Below are 16,641 nucleotides of genomic sequence, written 5' to 3'. Positions count from 1 at the left end.
TAGGTACAAGAAACCAACCACTAGTATCCTACAAGCTCCCAATCCTCCTGCAAATAAATCCTCACTCAATACCAAATACCCAACAGCCAACAGAACAGACGTGGCAAGGACAGAGGTTGGTATAAAAAATGGGTCACAGTTTAAAGGGCAGAGGAGAGCAGGCACTCCTCTGATCTTTGGCAGGGGAGTTAAAACATTAACATTCACCCTGCACAGCCAGGCTCTGGCTCTGCATCTCCTCAAAGACAGGGAGGAGATGCATAGGGTACGTTTGCAGCATATACTTGTAAATATATGTTTGCATGCTTGGGCTTCTAAACTGAGAGGAATGTAAGACAACATGCTGTATATATGGAGAAAATGATGGAAGGAAAGAAAACAGACTATAAATAGTGTATATGGTCTGAGCTCCACTCTATCAGTGGGATTACTTGAGTCCATTTATCATTCCATGAGTGTGGCTTGCATGGGTAATTGTAAATTAAGTGGATTTACTGTGCAGTATAGTCCCTGAGGGAATTAGAGAATCTCTGAATGGATGCAAAACCCTATCATACTGTAGCCAGCAGGTCCCACAGCAGCATCAGCAGTTTCTGAGGCAATGATATCTGCAGGAGCTCCTTTGATTGATACTGATTTAATATCAACACGGTAGATTTAATGATACTGACACTCATTATGTTTCAGCTCCCTGAAGTGGGGCCATGTTTCAAGTGATTGGCACATTCAGCTGCAAGTGTGCTTAAGAATAGGTGTTTCATTGGATGTACTGTACATCCTTTTATGAGCAGGAATACTTGTTCAGCCAAGACAGAGGTTTTGTCTTTAATCACAAAGTTGGAAAGTAAGTAAGGACAAAGTATATGTAAAGTTGCTCTTTCAGGGCTTTGCATGAGAAGAAATTACAAGACACATTCTTTTTCCTCCTGGCTTTAGTGGCCTTACACCATCCAAATCCCCCCAAATCAAAATCCACCTCGAAAGAATTGCAGTGGAATACAAATGAGCAGGCAGTGGCAGGGATTTCTGTTTTAATGAGGACAAAAACCTATCACCACATCTAACCTGAAACGCTTCGTTTGCTGCTGCCTGCCAGCCGGGACTTCCCAGTAGAATTCCGGGGTTAAAATTGTAGAGTTTCAGTGCAGTTCGCTCAGGGCTCTGGCAACAAACGATGGCCTCCCTCCCACACCCCCCAACATTTACACCCAGCTCAGTTTGCCCAAAGCAATCCCGGCTCGAGAGTCGAAAGGTCACTTTAAATAAATAAAGAATACTGAGATCACTAGGCATCCCACACACAGAGTGAGCAGTACTTTAAATGGATAGCCAAGGCTACACCATTTAGCATTCAGTAGCCTGAAGCAACCCATGAGGCTGGCAGTCTGAGAACACAAAGTCCAAGTCCAGATTGGCTCCCACTCACTTGCCACTGCTACATCAGTCACATTGCTCTTGTAGCTAAACTCCTGGCCTGTTTGTCACTGCACCGTTTGCTGTTTTCAGCTATGAGAACAGACAACTGTATGGAATTAATTCATTGCCTCAGGTTCAGGCCCGACCAGTGTTTTGACCAGCATTTCATCATAATATGTTCATATCTCTATCTCTCTCAACCTTTACCCTCTCAAAGTGTGCAGGAATAAGCACCGGGGAAACGGCAAAAAACAGGTGACTAAAAATTGGACATGAATACTTGAAAACCTTTGTGTTATTTTCTGAATTTTCCAAATAAAAGCAGTATTGTCAGAAAGGAAGCGCACACTCCCTGTGAGACTGTGCAGGCGAGATTACACACTACATCAGTGGCACTCTATTCTCAGGTTCTCAGGGAGGAACTTGCCTTTAAGCCTTTAAAAAGTAAACTCAATTGGATTTCCGACTCGTTATTCACACGACAAGCAAATACAACAAAATATAGTCTCAAGTGCATTACCAAGCCAGGTGCATGGACCCAACCACACACACAGCAGCCCTGAGATACAGTATTTTTTGGGCATGAGTGCCTATGCACACCTTGATACACACACATGCCCTTTGTGTTTGCAGGAGCCCAGCTTGTTACATCATCCTGAGGGGAGTTTATCAGCGACTGATCAGCAGCAGCCTGAAGACTCTCAAAGGCTGTTTTGTCTTCCTCTTGCCTGAAACTCCCTGAACCCACAGATCACCTTCCAGCCGTGGGTATTTGTTTACCGCGGCCTGAATTTGCAAGTCTTTATCATGGCTGCCTGCCGTCACTGAGGGGAAGTGCTTTACATTTACTTTATCAGTGTGAGGAGAAGAAGAAGATCCCACAGGTAATCCAGGTCTTTACTTGACCAACTTTTTAGTCTGTTTATTCAGTTTATTACATCTGGTAATAGTTATGATATTATAAATGTGTTTAAATGGCAATTGAATGTCCAGGTCAACATAGAGTGTAGAAGTCCCATTCATCCATTTGCCAAATATACAAATCTTTAAAGCTGTTTTTTTTTTTTACCCATGAATGATTCAATCTGCAGAAACATAATCAATAATAACCAAAAGGAAAACCAACCCAACACGTGAAAGAAACAAATATGTTTTCCCCTCTTGAGTTCACGAGTGTCAGAAACAAGATTTTCTTCTTCATAGAAACTAATTTAACCAAAAACAAGTGACACAAAAACGTAGATGTGTTATACTATATAGCAACAGTAGGCGGTAGACGTAAAAAACAACGTACTAATGTTGCACTAAAGTAGCCAAACAGTCTGTGCCACTCATTTATCACCATTACATTTCAGTCGAAATAGCAAGCATCCAATTTTCTAAAATAAATTAAAAAAAACCTGTTCTAACCATCTGCATAAACAAAACTTATTTCCCAATCCAGGTAGCCAGAAATGTCTTTGCTCTTTTTGTAAAACAAAAAGTAAAAAATTAGCACATCATTTTGTATGAAAACAGGTACGATTGGAAAGAAACATCAGTGTACTGTTCATGTTGTACAAGTTAAACGAGGAGGCTACATTATATTTTATTGCACAACAGGCATAATATTTTCATCCAGATGGTTAGAAAAGTCTTTGATGAATCTGAAAAAATACCTAGACGACCTAGTGGGTTTTTCAAAGCTTGCTGAAAGATTTATTTTTCTGAAAGCTGAATGCTTAGCTATGTGACTCAAATATAATGATAATACATGAGAGGCACAAACTGGGGCAATACCAAAGTAGGATATCAATTTAAGTCATGTTGCTAGATTACTTTTCTTACTTCAACTTTAACTTCAAACATTGGCACTGGGAGACATTTGTTCAAATACTTTGAACTTTAACACTGTTTGTTCAAAATATTAATGTAGCATGACATCAACATGCTGATATGTACCATCCCAGACTGTGAGTAATAGCTTCATATCAAAGAAAACTAATCATCTCATTGGACAGAGCATTTGCTTTTTTCCCCCTGTATGTAAGAATTTGTCACTTTGCCTTTATTTTTCTTCCTCCACTAGTGGGGCAATTTTCTGCACATGGTGATGCTGACACTAGGATTTAATTTAAAAAGGGAGAATCTACAGTATATGGATGCTCTTCTCTTATTCAAACCCACTGTTTTATTCATTAAAAAAATGTGTATTTTATATAACAATCTTTCTAAGTCCAGCTGTCTAACGTTTCACAGCTGGCGAGGCCTTCTCATCTTCTCATATCTTAGACTGGCTACAGTCCTGTGAAGGAGAGAGACTAAAGTCGGATTGAAGAGGGGAATTTTTCTGGTGTGGAAATATTAGAAGTGTACACAAAGAAGGATGAAGGAAGGGAGTGAAGCGAAGTTCACTGGAATGACTCCCAGTCCTCACCGCTGTCATGCAGAGACCACACAGCTCCGAAATGTTCCAAAGCAGTTGGGATACACAGGGGATAAACTGGGAGTATATGGTGCCTTTGATGGTGAAGCAGTTAATTCTGCAGTCTCTGCACGAGCTCTACTGTGTCTCACCTGCAATCAAGAGAAATGCTTAATGATGTGAACAACCCGCAATACATTAAAAAGACACAGGCATTTTTTTCAAGAGAACAACTCTATTCAGATTACACCATGTTCTCTGGTTAACACAATCCTGGTTTCAAGTGTCATTAAGCAACAATACATTATTCCCATTAGAGTTGCAAGCAATTAAGAGCAAAGTCCCCCAGGCATAAACAACAACAATATTCTCAAAAGAGAGGCAGAGGTGTGAAGTTTGCCAATTGTGGGGCTTTTCCATCTGAGTGCAGAGTTAGGATTATTGTATAAAGAAATTTAGGAGAAAATATAAGGCTACTAGAACCTGTTAGAATTTAGCCATAGATAGAGAAATCAAGGTTCATGGTTTCCTTGCGGTCAACTAAAACTTTCTTATATGGACTGCTTGACATTGGACTAAGCAGGACAACCACTAAGATAGGCGCAGCGCTCTGGAACAGCACCCAGGCCTCTACATCACCAGCATATTCCGACGATGAGCACTGGCCAACCACAGGATCCTGGCCTGTCTCCCAGCCAGCCCTGCTAATTAGTCCCCCTCTTTTGAGCTAATTGGCCGATAAAAAATGAGGATGGCCTCTTCACCCAGCCGGAGTGTTTTGCCACCAAATAGCAGTGGGGAGGATTATGCGGGTTTATGAAGCATGGTGACACTCAGCGAGAACCACTCCCCTGCTATTAATTTCCTTGTCAAGTGGGTTGCCTGTGCTGAGTCACTTTGGTGTTTGTTAGTGGATACAAAAAAAAATTGAGTGTGGGGTTGACTTCCAACAAGTCATGAAATGCCTTTATATCTTACCTGTTTTACTGTGGTAGAAATTAACAATGCAATAACTATTTTCAGCAGATTCTGAGTCCTGTAGGCGATATCAGTGTTACAACATGTTACAGGCACATTGCACAGGGCTTAGCTTACTTTTGTGGCTTTTGATTTTCTTTGCACTGTCGGGACTATGGGTTAGTGATTCTGGATTCCTATAAAGAAAAAACTGTGTGACAGTAGAGTAGACCATGCAAAATAGTTCAAAAAAAAAAACTTGGATGGGGCGTCCTGGTGGTGGAGACACAATACAATGTGACTGTGACGTTTTCCCAGTTTGATTCCAGCTGGTCGACCTTTGTTGCATGTCATACTCCTCTCTCCTCATTTCCTGCCAGTCTCTATGCTGTCTCTACAACTGTCCAATAAAGGCAATAAATGTTATTGTTGACATTGTTGTCAAGGTTTCCTAGTATGGGACATACACTATGAAACAAATAAATGAGTAGTGCTGCAAAGAGAGAAAGAAAGAAAGAAAGAAAGAAAGAAAGAAAGAAAGAAAGAAAGAAAGAAAGAAGGAAAGAAAGAAAGAAAAATGGAATAAAAATTGAATCACAGAAATAAATAAATAAATTATATGTGTACTATTATTACAAATAAATAGCCTATGTGTTTTACAGTAGGTGTTTAATATGAAAACTTGCCAGCATATGTGCCTTTAAAACAAATGTATGGGAGTTTTTTGCTTCTTGCTTTACTGCAATATGTATGGCTACAAAATCAAAACATTGAGGTTGAAGGGAATCGGTTCCTACAGAAATAGTCAAGTCAAGCCAATTTATTGACCATGCTGTGTGTAAAAACTACAAATGATGACCAAAGTGCTTTATGGAGACCTTAGAAATAAGATTAGAACAATACATGTAACACACAAAATAAAAGCAACCCCTAAATGATGAGTAATAAAACAAAATAACAGTTTCTGACATGAAGGAGAATGAGTGTAAAAATGTGCCTGAATACGTTCACAATATAACTTCTCAGAGGAAATCTTTATACTGATGATGTTTTGCTCTCTGGCACGTCTCCAAACAACTTCGATAGGCTTACAATTAGATCTTTTGCATATGCGGAGCACTCCGGTTATGAATGGGTGCATTGCCCCAAGTCCCTCCTTTTCCGTTTCCACGGACGGACCAATCAGCGGCGCCGGTGTGCATCGATGGGACGTCTCGTCAGCTGCCGTCGTGTCGGGATTGGAATGTTACCGACTAACAATCGGAACAACTGAGCACTCGGTAACTGGACACTAAGATCAAGGAATCCCGTCTTTTGAACATTTTCCTAGCTATTCACCTGGTCTGAGGTTAGCGTCTGTTTGCTTCGTGTCGACCGGATAACTTGGCCGACATCGCCGATGAGGTTTTTATTTTATATCAGCGCGTTTGAGGGTATGTGGCGAGGTTATAATAAATAACAAGAGAAATGCAGGGATTCGTCAGGTTACAGTTGTACCGCTGAGCTGCCCCTGCGCTACGACAATCCCCCCGTTTTTTTTTTGCTTCTCTTCACACGGGACCATGGAGTGATAACAGAGGGGGAATAGGACGAAATCACCCGGAGGCATTTGGTTTCGAGCGCGGCGGCCACACCGATGGGTTTTTGCACTCCCTGGTCAATGTGTTACCGAGTTTAACATCCAAACCTCAAACCGGGGCATACCTTTCCGCCTGGGAGAGCCTCGGGGACCCCTGCCGCTGTTTACCCTCTGAAGAGAGTTCCCAGACGGCCGTCGGACAGTTTCCCATTTGAATTGCCCTGTACAGCCAGCCTGAATGAGGCTGAGAAGAAGCGCCGGGGAAGAGAGTCGCTGCACGTGATTGTGTCCGAGAGGGTCCGCTGGCCAGCACTGAGCGTTTTAGTCACCTCAGCCCCGCTGTAGGCGCTGTGCGATATGGTGAAACTCTACAGAAGAGGGAGAACGGGACAATACTTTTAAAATCGCCCACATGCACTGGATCAATTGCTGGATTTGGGAACCGATTAAGCAGAAGGAGGGTTGGGGATCCTTTGAGGCTGCCGGAGGATGGAGCGGTGTAGCCGGGGTTGGTGAGAGCCTAACTTCGGGCCACTTTACATTTCTTATTCCTAAACAATTCGCCCCTGTTCCCAGGACACATGCAGGCCAAAAAACGCTACCTGATCCTGCTCTCCGCCGGTGCATGTCTAGTGCTTCTCTTTTACCTCGGAGGGGTTCAACTTCCAGCGGCGAGCAGGAGCCGGCATGACCGCAGCCGAAATGGGTACCGGCCCGACCAGCCCTGGCCTCATTTCTCGGACCCTTTACATCTTTTCCTGCCCTGGGATCAGACGGACACCGAGGAGTACAACCTGCACATATCTCCGAGGCATAAGAGGGACGTCAACACGAGTGTTTACAAAGGCAAACGGTGCCGCATGGATTCATGCTTTGATTTCTCTCTGTGTCAAAAGAACGGATTCAAAGTGTATGTTTACCCGCAGCAGAAGGGGGAGAAGATCTCCGAGAGTTATCAGAATATTTTATCGACCATTGAGGGGTCAAGGTTTTACACCTCAGACCCCGGACAGGCGTGTCTGTTCGTCCTGAGTTTGGACACTCTGGACCGAGACCAGCTGTCCCCGCAATACGTCCACAACCTGAAGACCAAGGTCCAGAACCTGCCTCTGTGGAACGACGGCAGGAACCACCTCATATTTAACTTGTACTCGGGGACGTGGCCGGACTATACGGAAGACTTGGGCTTTGACATCGGCCAGGCCATGTTGGCCAAAGCCAGTATCAGCACCGAGAACGTCAGGCCCAACTTCGACGTGTCCATCCCCCTCTTCTCCAAGGAGCACCCGAGGACCGGCGGAGAGAGGGGGTACCTCAAGTACAACTCCATCCCGCCTTTTAGAAAATACATGCTGGTGTTCAAGGGGAAGCGCTACCTGACAGGTATCGGCTCGGACACCAGGAATGCCTTACATCACGTCCACAACGCAGAGGATGTGGTGCTGCTCACCACCTGCAAGCATGGCAAGGACTGGCAGAAGCACAAGGACGCACGCTGTGACAAGGACAACGCAGAGTATGACAAGTAAGTTACAGTTACTGAAGTGGTTAATTGGGGAAAAACTTGTTTCTTTTAATGCCCTCAAACTTTTACGCACGAGATCCGTGCGTATGAAGCTGTCACCCTCATCCAAACTAGAGTGCTCTGGCTCAAAATGTGTGTGCATTTGGATGTGTGTGTGTTTCTGGAGCCATTCCAATTCACGTGTGTTCTTCCTAACTGAAAATACCTGAATATAAATTGACCTCCCCCTTTTAAAATCTAGACTTATAAATCACACTAAGAACTGATAACTGATTAACAATGACTGCGAGCCTTATAGAGATCCCCAACTACACGCCAAAGTTAACCAACCTTTTTATGTCCCGCTACACGACTGGTTTTTACCCTCCTTGCACCCTTTCAAGCATGAAGTAAAAGCTATTCTCTAAGTCTATTAGCTCCCTGGACAGCACCCTCCCCTCCTCTCTCTCCCTCCTTTCCGATGAAGGAATTCACCCCCTCCACCACCTTCCAGCTCCACTCCATGGGAACACTGCAGCCTTTTACCAGGATATGCAGTGACACGTTTTGCTTTGCACCCTGTACTTAGTGCAAATTAAGTGAAAGTCGACTGTGCTAGCTTTTGCTCTGAAATTAGTATCACTGTTCTGGTGACCTTGTCATGACAAAATGCTGCATCCCCTTTTAAAGGTTCATGCAGTTGCGTTTATAGACGCTGTAGTGTGTAACAGGTTTGGTTGGAACATGAAGTGATTTAGTGCAAATAAATGAGTCATAATGGGTTAATTATCACCTTCATTTCCAGGAGTTAGTGCCGTCTTTCCCACTTGGCCTCCAGGGATAGTTGATTACCTCTAATATTGGAGGTCTCCGTTTTGTCAAGGTGGTAATGAATGATTCCCCCCCCCCCCCTTGGCATCAACAGCTGCACTTGAATGCTTGGTATGTTTTAATATAGAAGGTGGTGTTTCTCCTGTTTACATTGCTGGATAACGTAGTGAACTCCGCTGTCAGGTTCACTTCTCTGTGAGTGACATCGGTTTGATCTGCATTCATCAACCTGTGGATCCCATGCCTTTTGTGAAGCCTGGATAAACTCAGGCAAGTGATAGCAGCACTTGTCGACATTGTTCCTCGTCTGTACACACGGCATGTCAAGGGTTTAGAGGAAGGACGGATGGGGAACAAATGGAAAGTTAACCTACACATATTTCCATTTAATCAATCAGAAAGAGAGAGAATGGAGCTGTGGGGGAAGATAAGAAAGATTTTTTAAGAAAACGTGTTGGGCTGAAGTGACTCTCCTTCAACTTGAGATGAACTCTAAAACCTCCTCACAGACAAACTGATAATGCCAAAAAGGGAGCTCCAACAAAACTTTACAAGCATGCACTTGTCTATCCATTCGTCATCTTTTTTCCCCCTCTCACACACTCATTCTCTCACTCGCTGTCTCTCCTGGATGCCTTGGGCTTGGTGTCACCTGGAGAGATGTGTCATCCATTATCTGACATTCCAGTCGCCTCTGGACAGCCCACCTCTGCTCCGCTCACGGCTCTGTTCCCCAATGGATCTGGCCTTGTTTTCCCAGAGGTACCTCTGTCTCGGGAACATCTCAGTACCATAATCAGCTGATTGACACAGCTGATCTCACTGACTTCAGGGAACCCGGAGCTTTCACTGCCCACTCTTTCCACTGTAATGTGTTTCACGGTTGATTTATTTTGATCGATACCGCTGCCTGTTAGGCATTTCGTTTCCAGCATCGATACTGCATTTGATTTCTGTCCCTGCTCAAACCAATCCAATTTAATTTTTACACAACACTTTTACAGTATTTAGCAGTTGGCTTGCGCTTGTTAAACTTGTGAATCCTTTCATGCTTCTCATGAAGCATTTGTTGTTTTCTTGTGTTTTAGAATTGATTTAGCTAGTTTTAACTTGTTTAGCTTGCTAGCCATCTTTAACATCTGGCAACATTAGTGGAACTCATCAATCTAAAGCATTATTTCCTGTTGTGATTTAGCAGCCTTTAGATTTAATCAAACTGATGCCTTTCATTTTAATCAAATTTAAACCCCTTTGGGTGCCAGCCCCTGCTTTGCAAAAACCCTGACGTAGCTTTCAGGTAAATGGATCTATATGTAGCCGGCTGGTTTTAGTGCTCCATTTCCACAGGCTGAGGGCGGACAGGAGATGCATGCGGGGACGCTGTGGTGCAGACTCAGGAATGCACACACGTGTCAGAGGAGCTGTTAGCGGTTGAGGAGAAAGCACTGGCAAGGCAGGCCGGCTGGCTACACAGTATATGTACATACCTGGTTGCTCTTTGAATGTAATCTTACACATAGCTGAACAAAAAAGAAGGGATGCGGTACGCTCCGGCCTTATCTGCTTTGAAATCAAATGCATCCAACTACCGGCACTAAACAAACACACACCCACAAATAAATATGTACATACATACTGATGGTACGGCTGGTACTGCAGAGCTATGGCACAACCAGGCTCATCTTTGCCTCCTGACCTTTGACCCCGTTGCCTTCCAGAGGAATGCTGCTCTTCAAAGGAATGCAGCATCAGGAGGGCAGACGGGGAGCCGGTATACTGTAGGTATTTGAACTAGCTCCCACCCACACACCATACACGCACACAAATGCACCGTGCTCTGCACAGTTATTCAATTGATTTTCTTAGCTGCAATAGCTTTCAATTGGAGTCACTCTGGTCCACTTCCATGGCCAAACACTGATGAAAGGGCCCATTCACCGCTACATTATCCACTGAGTTTTCAGCGCTGCTGACAATGATCCTGGAAGAGGACAGTGAAAGGCTATTACAGGCTCGACAATTGAAATTTTTTACGTTAAAGCAGGATTTTGCTGTAATGCTATGCTTTGTGGTGACTATACCTCCTTTCCTGGCATACTCCTTACTACATATTAGAGCAAGTAATATCGTAATTGTGATATTCAACAACGATATCGCATATTTTCCTCATCGTGCAGCCCTACTACATATGTGATGTTTTCTGTTTTCAACTTTGTGATTTCATTTATGGGAAATAAAGTTCTCATTTCTTTTTAAGGAAGTCACATTTTGTGGCCTGTTACTTCCTGTTTCAGTAATGAATCACACAGCATTTATGTTTAATTGTGTCACCTAAAGGGGACCAAACTGTCATTCTGATTTGCAGACACCATTACTTTTTTTTTCTCTATGAAATAGCATACTAATTTCATAAATGGAGCTCAACATTAAACCCAGAATGTAAGTACTGTAAATTCCACTGGCAAGCAGATTATCCTGCAAAAATCAAAAGTGCATCTAACGTCATGAGTCAGTTGCTTCAAGCACATCATTATTGCTATTGAGTGTTCCATTAAAGTCCGACTGCACATGCTCATTTTATTTGCTCTTTGTTAAGCCTTTCTCTGGCTAACAGCTGCGTCATCATCCCTCATTTAATACTTAACCAGCTTTGTTGGCTCGTATTGACTTTGTACTTCAGCTACTTCACTGGCAGCTGCCGCTCAAGGTCACCTGGGGGATTTGAAAACAGAAGGGCAATGAAAAGAAGAAGAGGGAGAGATTTAGAGAATAAGGAAGTCAAGAGGAAATACAGAAAATGTGTCTGTGTTGCCTGAAAGTGTATGTGGAAGGAGGAAAAGAAGAGCAAGTGGGTGTGAGATTGAGTGATAATAGTTTGCGTAGTGTATGTCGGAGTGTGCCGCGTGAGTTGGGATGAAAGAAATGGAGAGTCCAGAAAATTGCACGTGTAGTGGGATTTTTCCCATTAGGAGTCAATGACAGTGACATCAACCAAGCGCTGCAGCATTTTCATTTGCACAACTGTGTCATCAGCAGAAATTTTCCCACTTGAGAAAATCCTCTCAAAAGCTTGAGTGACTGAGAGGGAGGAAAGAGGCCAGCCTCCAGTCCTCCTTTTTTTTTTTTTTTTTTTTCATTTCCTGTTTTACTTTCCCTTACCTTCCCTCCCTTTGCTTTGGTTCTTTTTTTACTTTTCTCTTCCTTCTCCTCCTTTCCCCTCTCTATTAGAACAACATAGAAACACTGATGTGATTTGGCTCTTGATGGCTCCCCACCACATTTCCCATTTCTTTTTAATGACGAAGCTGCGGTTGACATTTTGTTGACACAATGCCACAGAATGATAGGCAGTAGCTGATCTGTGCCAAGTGGAGAAAAAAAACCCGCAACACTTCCTCTCCACCTTATCTCAGTCAAACACTATTAGGAGTTGGAATACCGGCATTCACCTGAATGCCAGCGTGGCAGCGTCGCCTGGTAATGGACTCCTGTTAGAGATTTGGAGAGTGCAGAGCGAGTAGCAAACACAGTCATGTTGCTACCTCGCTGTTAAGCAGGAGAGGGTGTCACACTCCCTGGGTTGCCATTGTTTGTTTTTCTCTAGTCAGATTAATAAATCATGAATATTTCATGATTGCCTTCTCTATCTAAGATAAAGTAAGTACCAAGCTTGTGAATGTTAACGATGTGGAGGATAATAAGTTTGAATGTGGTGCAGCTTAATTAGGTCTCTTTGATATTTGGGTGTCTGCATGTGTGTTAGAGACAGATTTAAGCCGGTAACTAGATAAAACCTCTGTTTGTTATTTTATCTTATCAGGCCATCTATTCATCCCCTCTGACTTTCATTATCTCTGTCTTTCTTCTCATTTGAACTGTCTCGTTTGTGTATTTCAGTTGTTCAGCCTCATTCAGTATTATTTGGGGCAAGTCACTGTGTCACCGTTACATTAGAAAAGTCAACATGGCTTCATCAGAGTATTTCTGACCTGGCTCCCGTCTGGCAGCGTGTCTGTTTCTTTCATTACTAGTATTTTCTCAGCAGTCATAGTTTCTAGTGATAAACTTAACTTACAAGTGCTTAACTTAGTTACATTACTGAAAATCCTCTCTTTTTAGGACTGCAACTAACAACAATACATTCTTTTTAGATTTTTAGCTTAATCATTTGTTGAGAAATAGTGAAAAATGCCCATCATGAGTTACAAGAGGCCAAGGTTATTTAAATAGCAGTCCAGAACCACATAATCAATTTACAGTGATATAAAACAGGAAAGAACAGCAACATTTCATATTTAAGAAGCTAGAACCAGAAAAGGTTTGATATTTTTGCTTGTTAAATGACTATAGAATTTTTTTAATCATTTTAGGTATTTCTGCTCTCATCATACTTCTCTTACTATACCATTGCTTTTTGAGACGCTTGCTGTATCTAAGGGTACTGGCTTGTCTCAGCTGTTTATCAGTGGACCATATTTCTGACTATATTAATCTGGAGGGCTACAACTAATGATTATTTTCACCATTGAGTAATGTATCGATTATGTTCTCAATTAATTGTTCCACAAAATAATTTGCAAAAAAATGCCCATCAGTTCCCAGAGCCCAAGGTGGCATCTTCTTCAAATGTTTTGTTTTGTTGCTAACTTTCCAAAATGACTTAAAAAAAACCAGACAATATTCACATCTCAGATGCTGCCAACAGCAAACTTTGGACGTTTTTCTCGATTATCGGAACTGTTAAACTGTTAGATGTATTTTCTGGGAATCAACTACTCCATAAATCTTCTAATTATTTCAGCTCTACTAATCTCAGATGCTTGCTCAAATGTATTCCAAGTTTGTGTTTTTTCCATCCATATGAGTTTTGTCCGTGTGTGGCTGCTCATCCATCCATGTCTTTGTGTGTGTGTGTGTGTGTGTGTGTGTGTGTGTGTGTGTGTGTCCCAGTGTTTGAGTCTTTGTCTTCGTACGTGGGCGTGTGAACATGAGCATGTGAGTGTGCGTGCGAGTGCTCGCAGGATGACTGGGGTCACCACCTCGTTGTCTGTCCCCTTGCTGAGTGACGAAGGCAACTCACTGACCCACATTCATTGAGGGATTACCAGCGCAGCCAAGCCGCCCCTGGCCTCAGAGGTGGTGGCGGTGGCATGAGGGGAGGGCAAGAGAAGGAAAGAACTGGGGGGGGTGGACATGAACTCGGCTCACACATCGTATCAGATGTCCAGAACCATCCTGCGCCCCTTCCCAGGCCAGCTGTCGGATAGTTGGTGTAGAGAAATTGATCAGCTGGGAGGGTTCCCCCAAAATGAAAATCGATGAGAGTATTAGCACAGCAGTGGGCCAGCCTTTGGAAATATTTCATCTATTAAAGCTGGCCGCTTCCACCCTGGAGAAAAAACGGGCCCCAAAGCTTGTTGTGCTCGTGGTAACGTTGATTGATAGATTGAGGAATAACAAGGCATCAAAACTCCTTCACTTCCCAGAACTGTCAGGAAACGTTTTAGAGGAATGAATTAATAAGAGACAGAGGCACAGTAGTAACAGTTGTAAACCCCCTTCTCTCTCTCTCTTTCCCTTTTCTTGCCGTTACCCTTGGAGCTCTCTTCCATCCTTAACTAGTGCTGATATGGTAATGTAAAAAGTTTGCAGGCAGACAGGTAAGTGAGTAGCTGCACAGTTTTTTTTGGAAGACTGTGCAGAACAGAAAGAGAACGAGGGAGCAAGAGAAAGAAGCTGATTGGGTCCTTGTGAATTCAATTAAACTAGACAGGTATGTGACTGGCTGAGGCAAAAAGTGATGATCAGGACAGACATGGGATTGGCTTCTCATTAAATTCTTTGCTGAGGAGGAATGAAGGGAAGATATGGCTACTGTCTGCAGGTTTGGCGAGCACAGTGAGTTCTGACATCTGTCCTTTTTTTTTTTTTAAAGCAGAGAGACGAAGTATTAAAAAAATCTCTTCCATCTTTGCTTTCTCTGTGTGGCACGGGGCATGCTGAGACAGGGGGCAGCGCTGCTCTGAGCACACATTCCCAACTCCATCATTCCAGCATTCCCACGTTCAGCTGCTGCAGTGTTTTGTCATCAGCCCCCTGGTTTTGGTTGTTGTTGTTTTTTAAACAGATAAGTATCCAACATTAACTGAGTCAGTCTGAGAACCAACACTTGTTTGTCTTCTTTCTCTCTCACTGTATTTAAAACCCACACATTCTAATAGCAAACACGCAGAGCTGCTGATTGTATAAATGGTGTTTTAATGCGATGCTATGGCTGAAGAAGTTGAGGAAAATTTCTAACTGTGAGTTTCCTGACTAATATTGTGATTTAAATGGTTTCCTTTAAAGCTGTCCTGATCAATGTTTATATACAGTATTTTACCATGGATACATTAACTGCATGTAATGTGAAAGATTGTTTGTTTGCAACTCACTGCTCTCATTTCAGCGGTGTTCAACGAAAAAGCTCAGATAAACTGCCTGTACGTTATCTGCCTGGCACCAAACAGCAAACGGGCAACCAACTATTTTTTAGAGCTTGTTGCAGTGCCCTTAAGTGGCCAAAAAAAAATCCGGTTTGAGATGCTCTAAACTCCAGGCCTGTATTGACAATCTGCTTAGTCTACCAAACAAGTTAAGTTTTACAAGCATGATCTGAAACTTATGTTTCTAGGTGACCAAAATTCGATACAATAATGCAGTTGCTTGTTGATGAGGTCCTGTCAGAGATATTTTTTCCGCACTGGTCGGAGAAATGTCAACTTTTAAGTAATCTCAGCTAGTCTTCTATAGAAAAAATGACATAAGTGAAATTAATTGTTCAGCTTTATGCAAGGCTCTAAATTTCTGATTTAACAACACATTTGTCCTCCCGATCATTCATTCCTATTTGCTCATATGACCAGTCAAGTGAACATGAGTTTCACTGTGAGTGAATTAGGCTGTAGTTATATGGCTGTTTTCTTTTCGCCACTGAACTGTTAAGAGTAGTGTGCGTTAGTGCATGAGAGGTCAGGGTCTGTATGTGTGTGGAAAGAGAGAGCGGGGGGGTTGCCGCAGGTCCCAGTGCTCCCGGGGATTTGTCCCTCTTCCTGAATGACTCTGCGGTCCCCAGGCTGTGGAGCACCTGACCAGAGTTGTCTCATCAATGAGAGGCAGTGGGCAGAAACTCAGGCCTTTATCTGCTGTAGACCTGACACACTCAGAGTAAACACACGCACACATACAGGTCTCATAGTTAGTAAGGACAAACATTTCCTTTCAAATAATAGAGCTACACAGACTCATAAGAGCACAGTCCACCAATGTCAGCAGTTGTTGCAGACCTCGCCTCCTGTGAGCTCCCTGACTCCCTCGGGGGGGAAGTGGGGTTAGTAGCCAGTTTTTATGGCAGCTTTTATGGCCCCAAGAGGCCGTAGAGCAAACACCTACAGCCGGCACATCAATGAGACGTCAGATCGTTGACGTCAGCTTGCACGCTGGCCTCCCTACTTAACTTCTAACCACCACAGAAGCGAAAACAAACACTCAGCCCCTCTGCTAGTATTCATATTCAAATAGTAATTGGCAAAAGGGGGAAATCTGAGTAAGTGTAAAGAGGAGGAGGGGGAGGAGGTGGTGGAGTATGGGAGTTGAAGAGGGCAATAGCTTAAAAAAGCATTATGTCACAGAAGAATGTGTGCATTGCTCAATGTTTAAGGGGCCAAGGCTTCGAGGAGAGAAAGAGGGTTTTGTTGGAGCAGATCTGGCTGCCTGGCAGGCTGATAGAAGGGCTCTTTTCCCTGTCTGGTTCATCATGCTTTATGGCTCGGTTTGACTTCCACTCATGGGGTGTAAAAGTTGGGGCTGCCCCCAGGCGCTCCAAAGGGGTCCTATTGTGCTAAAGTTTGCTCTCTTTCTAGAGGGAATGCTTGTGCCTTGTTGACATTGCAGCCTCCCCATATGGTCCCC

At 43.2% G+C, this 16,641-nt stretch overlaps 1 protein-coding gene across 1 annotated transcript in view; it reads left to right on the top strand.

The window, feature by feature from the left end:
• Nucleotides 1-5,976: 5,976 nt before the first annotated feature.
• Nucleotides 5,977-16,641, top strand: part of ext1b (exostosin glycosyltransferase 1b) — a 129,389-nt gene continuing 118,724 nt past the window's right edge. Inside the window, exon 1 of the mRNA XM_031295908.2 lies at nucleotides 5,977-7,881. Within this exon, the coding sequence (XP_031151768.1) occupies nucleotides 6,938-7,881 (944 nt within the window). The 5' untranslated portion in view covers nucleotides 5,977-6,937. The remainder of the gene's footprint in view (nucleotides 7,882-16,641) is intronic.

Source organism: Sander lucioperca, chromosome 14 (assembly GCF_008315115.2).
Source record: "Sander lucioperca isolate FBNREF2018 chromosome 14, SLUC_FBN_1.2, whole genome shotgun sequence".
Lineage (NCBI taxonomy): Eukaryota > Metazoa > Chordata > Actinopteri > Perciformes > Percidae > Sander > Sander lucioperca.
Note: the sequence above shows the minus strand (reverse complement) of the source record. Positions and strands in the feature narration are given on the sequence as shown.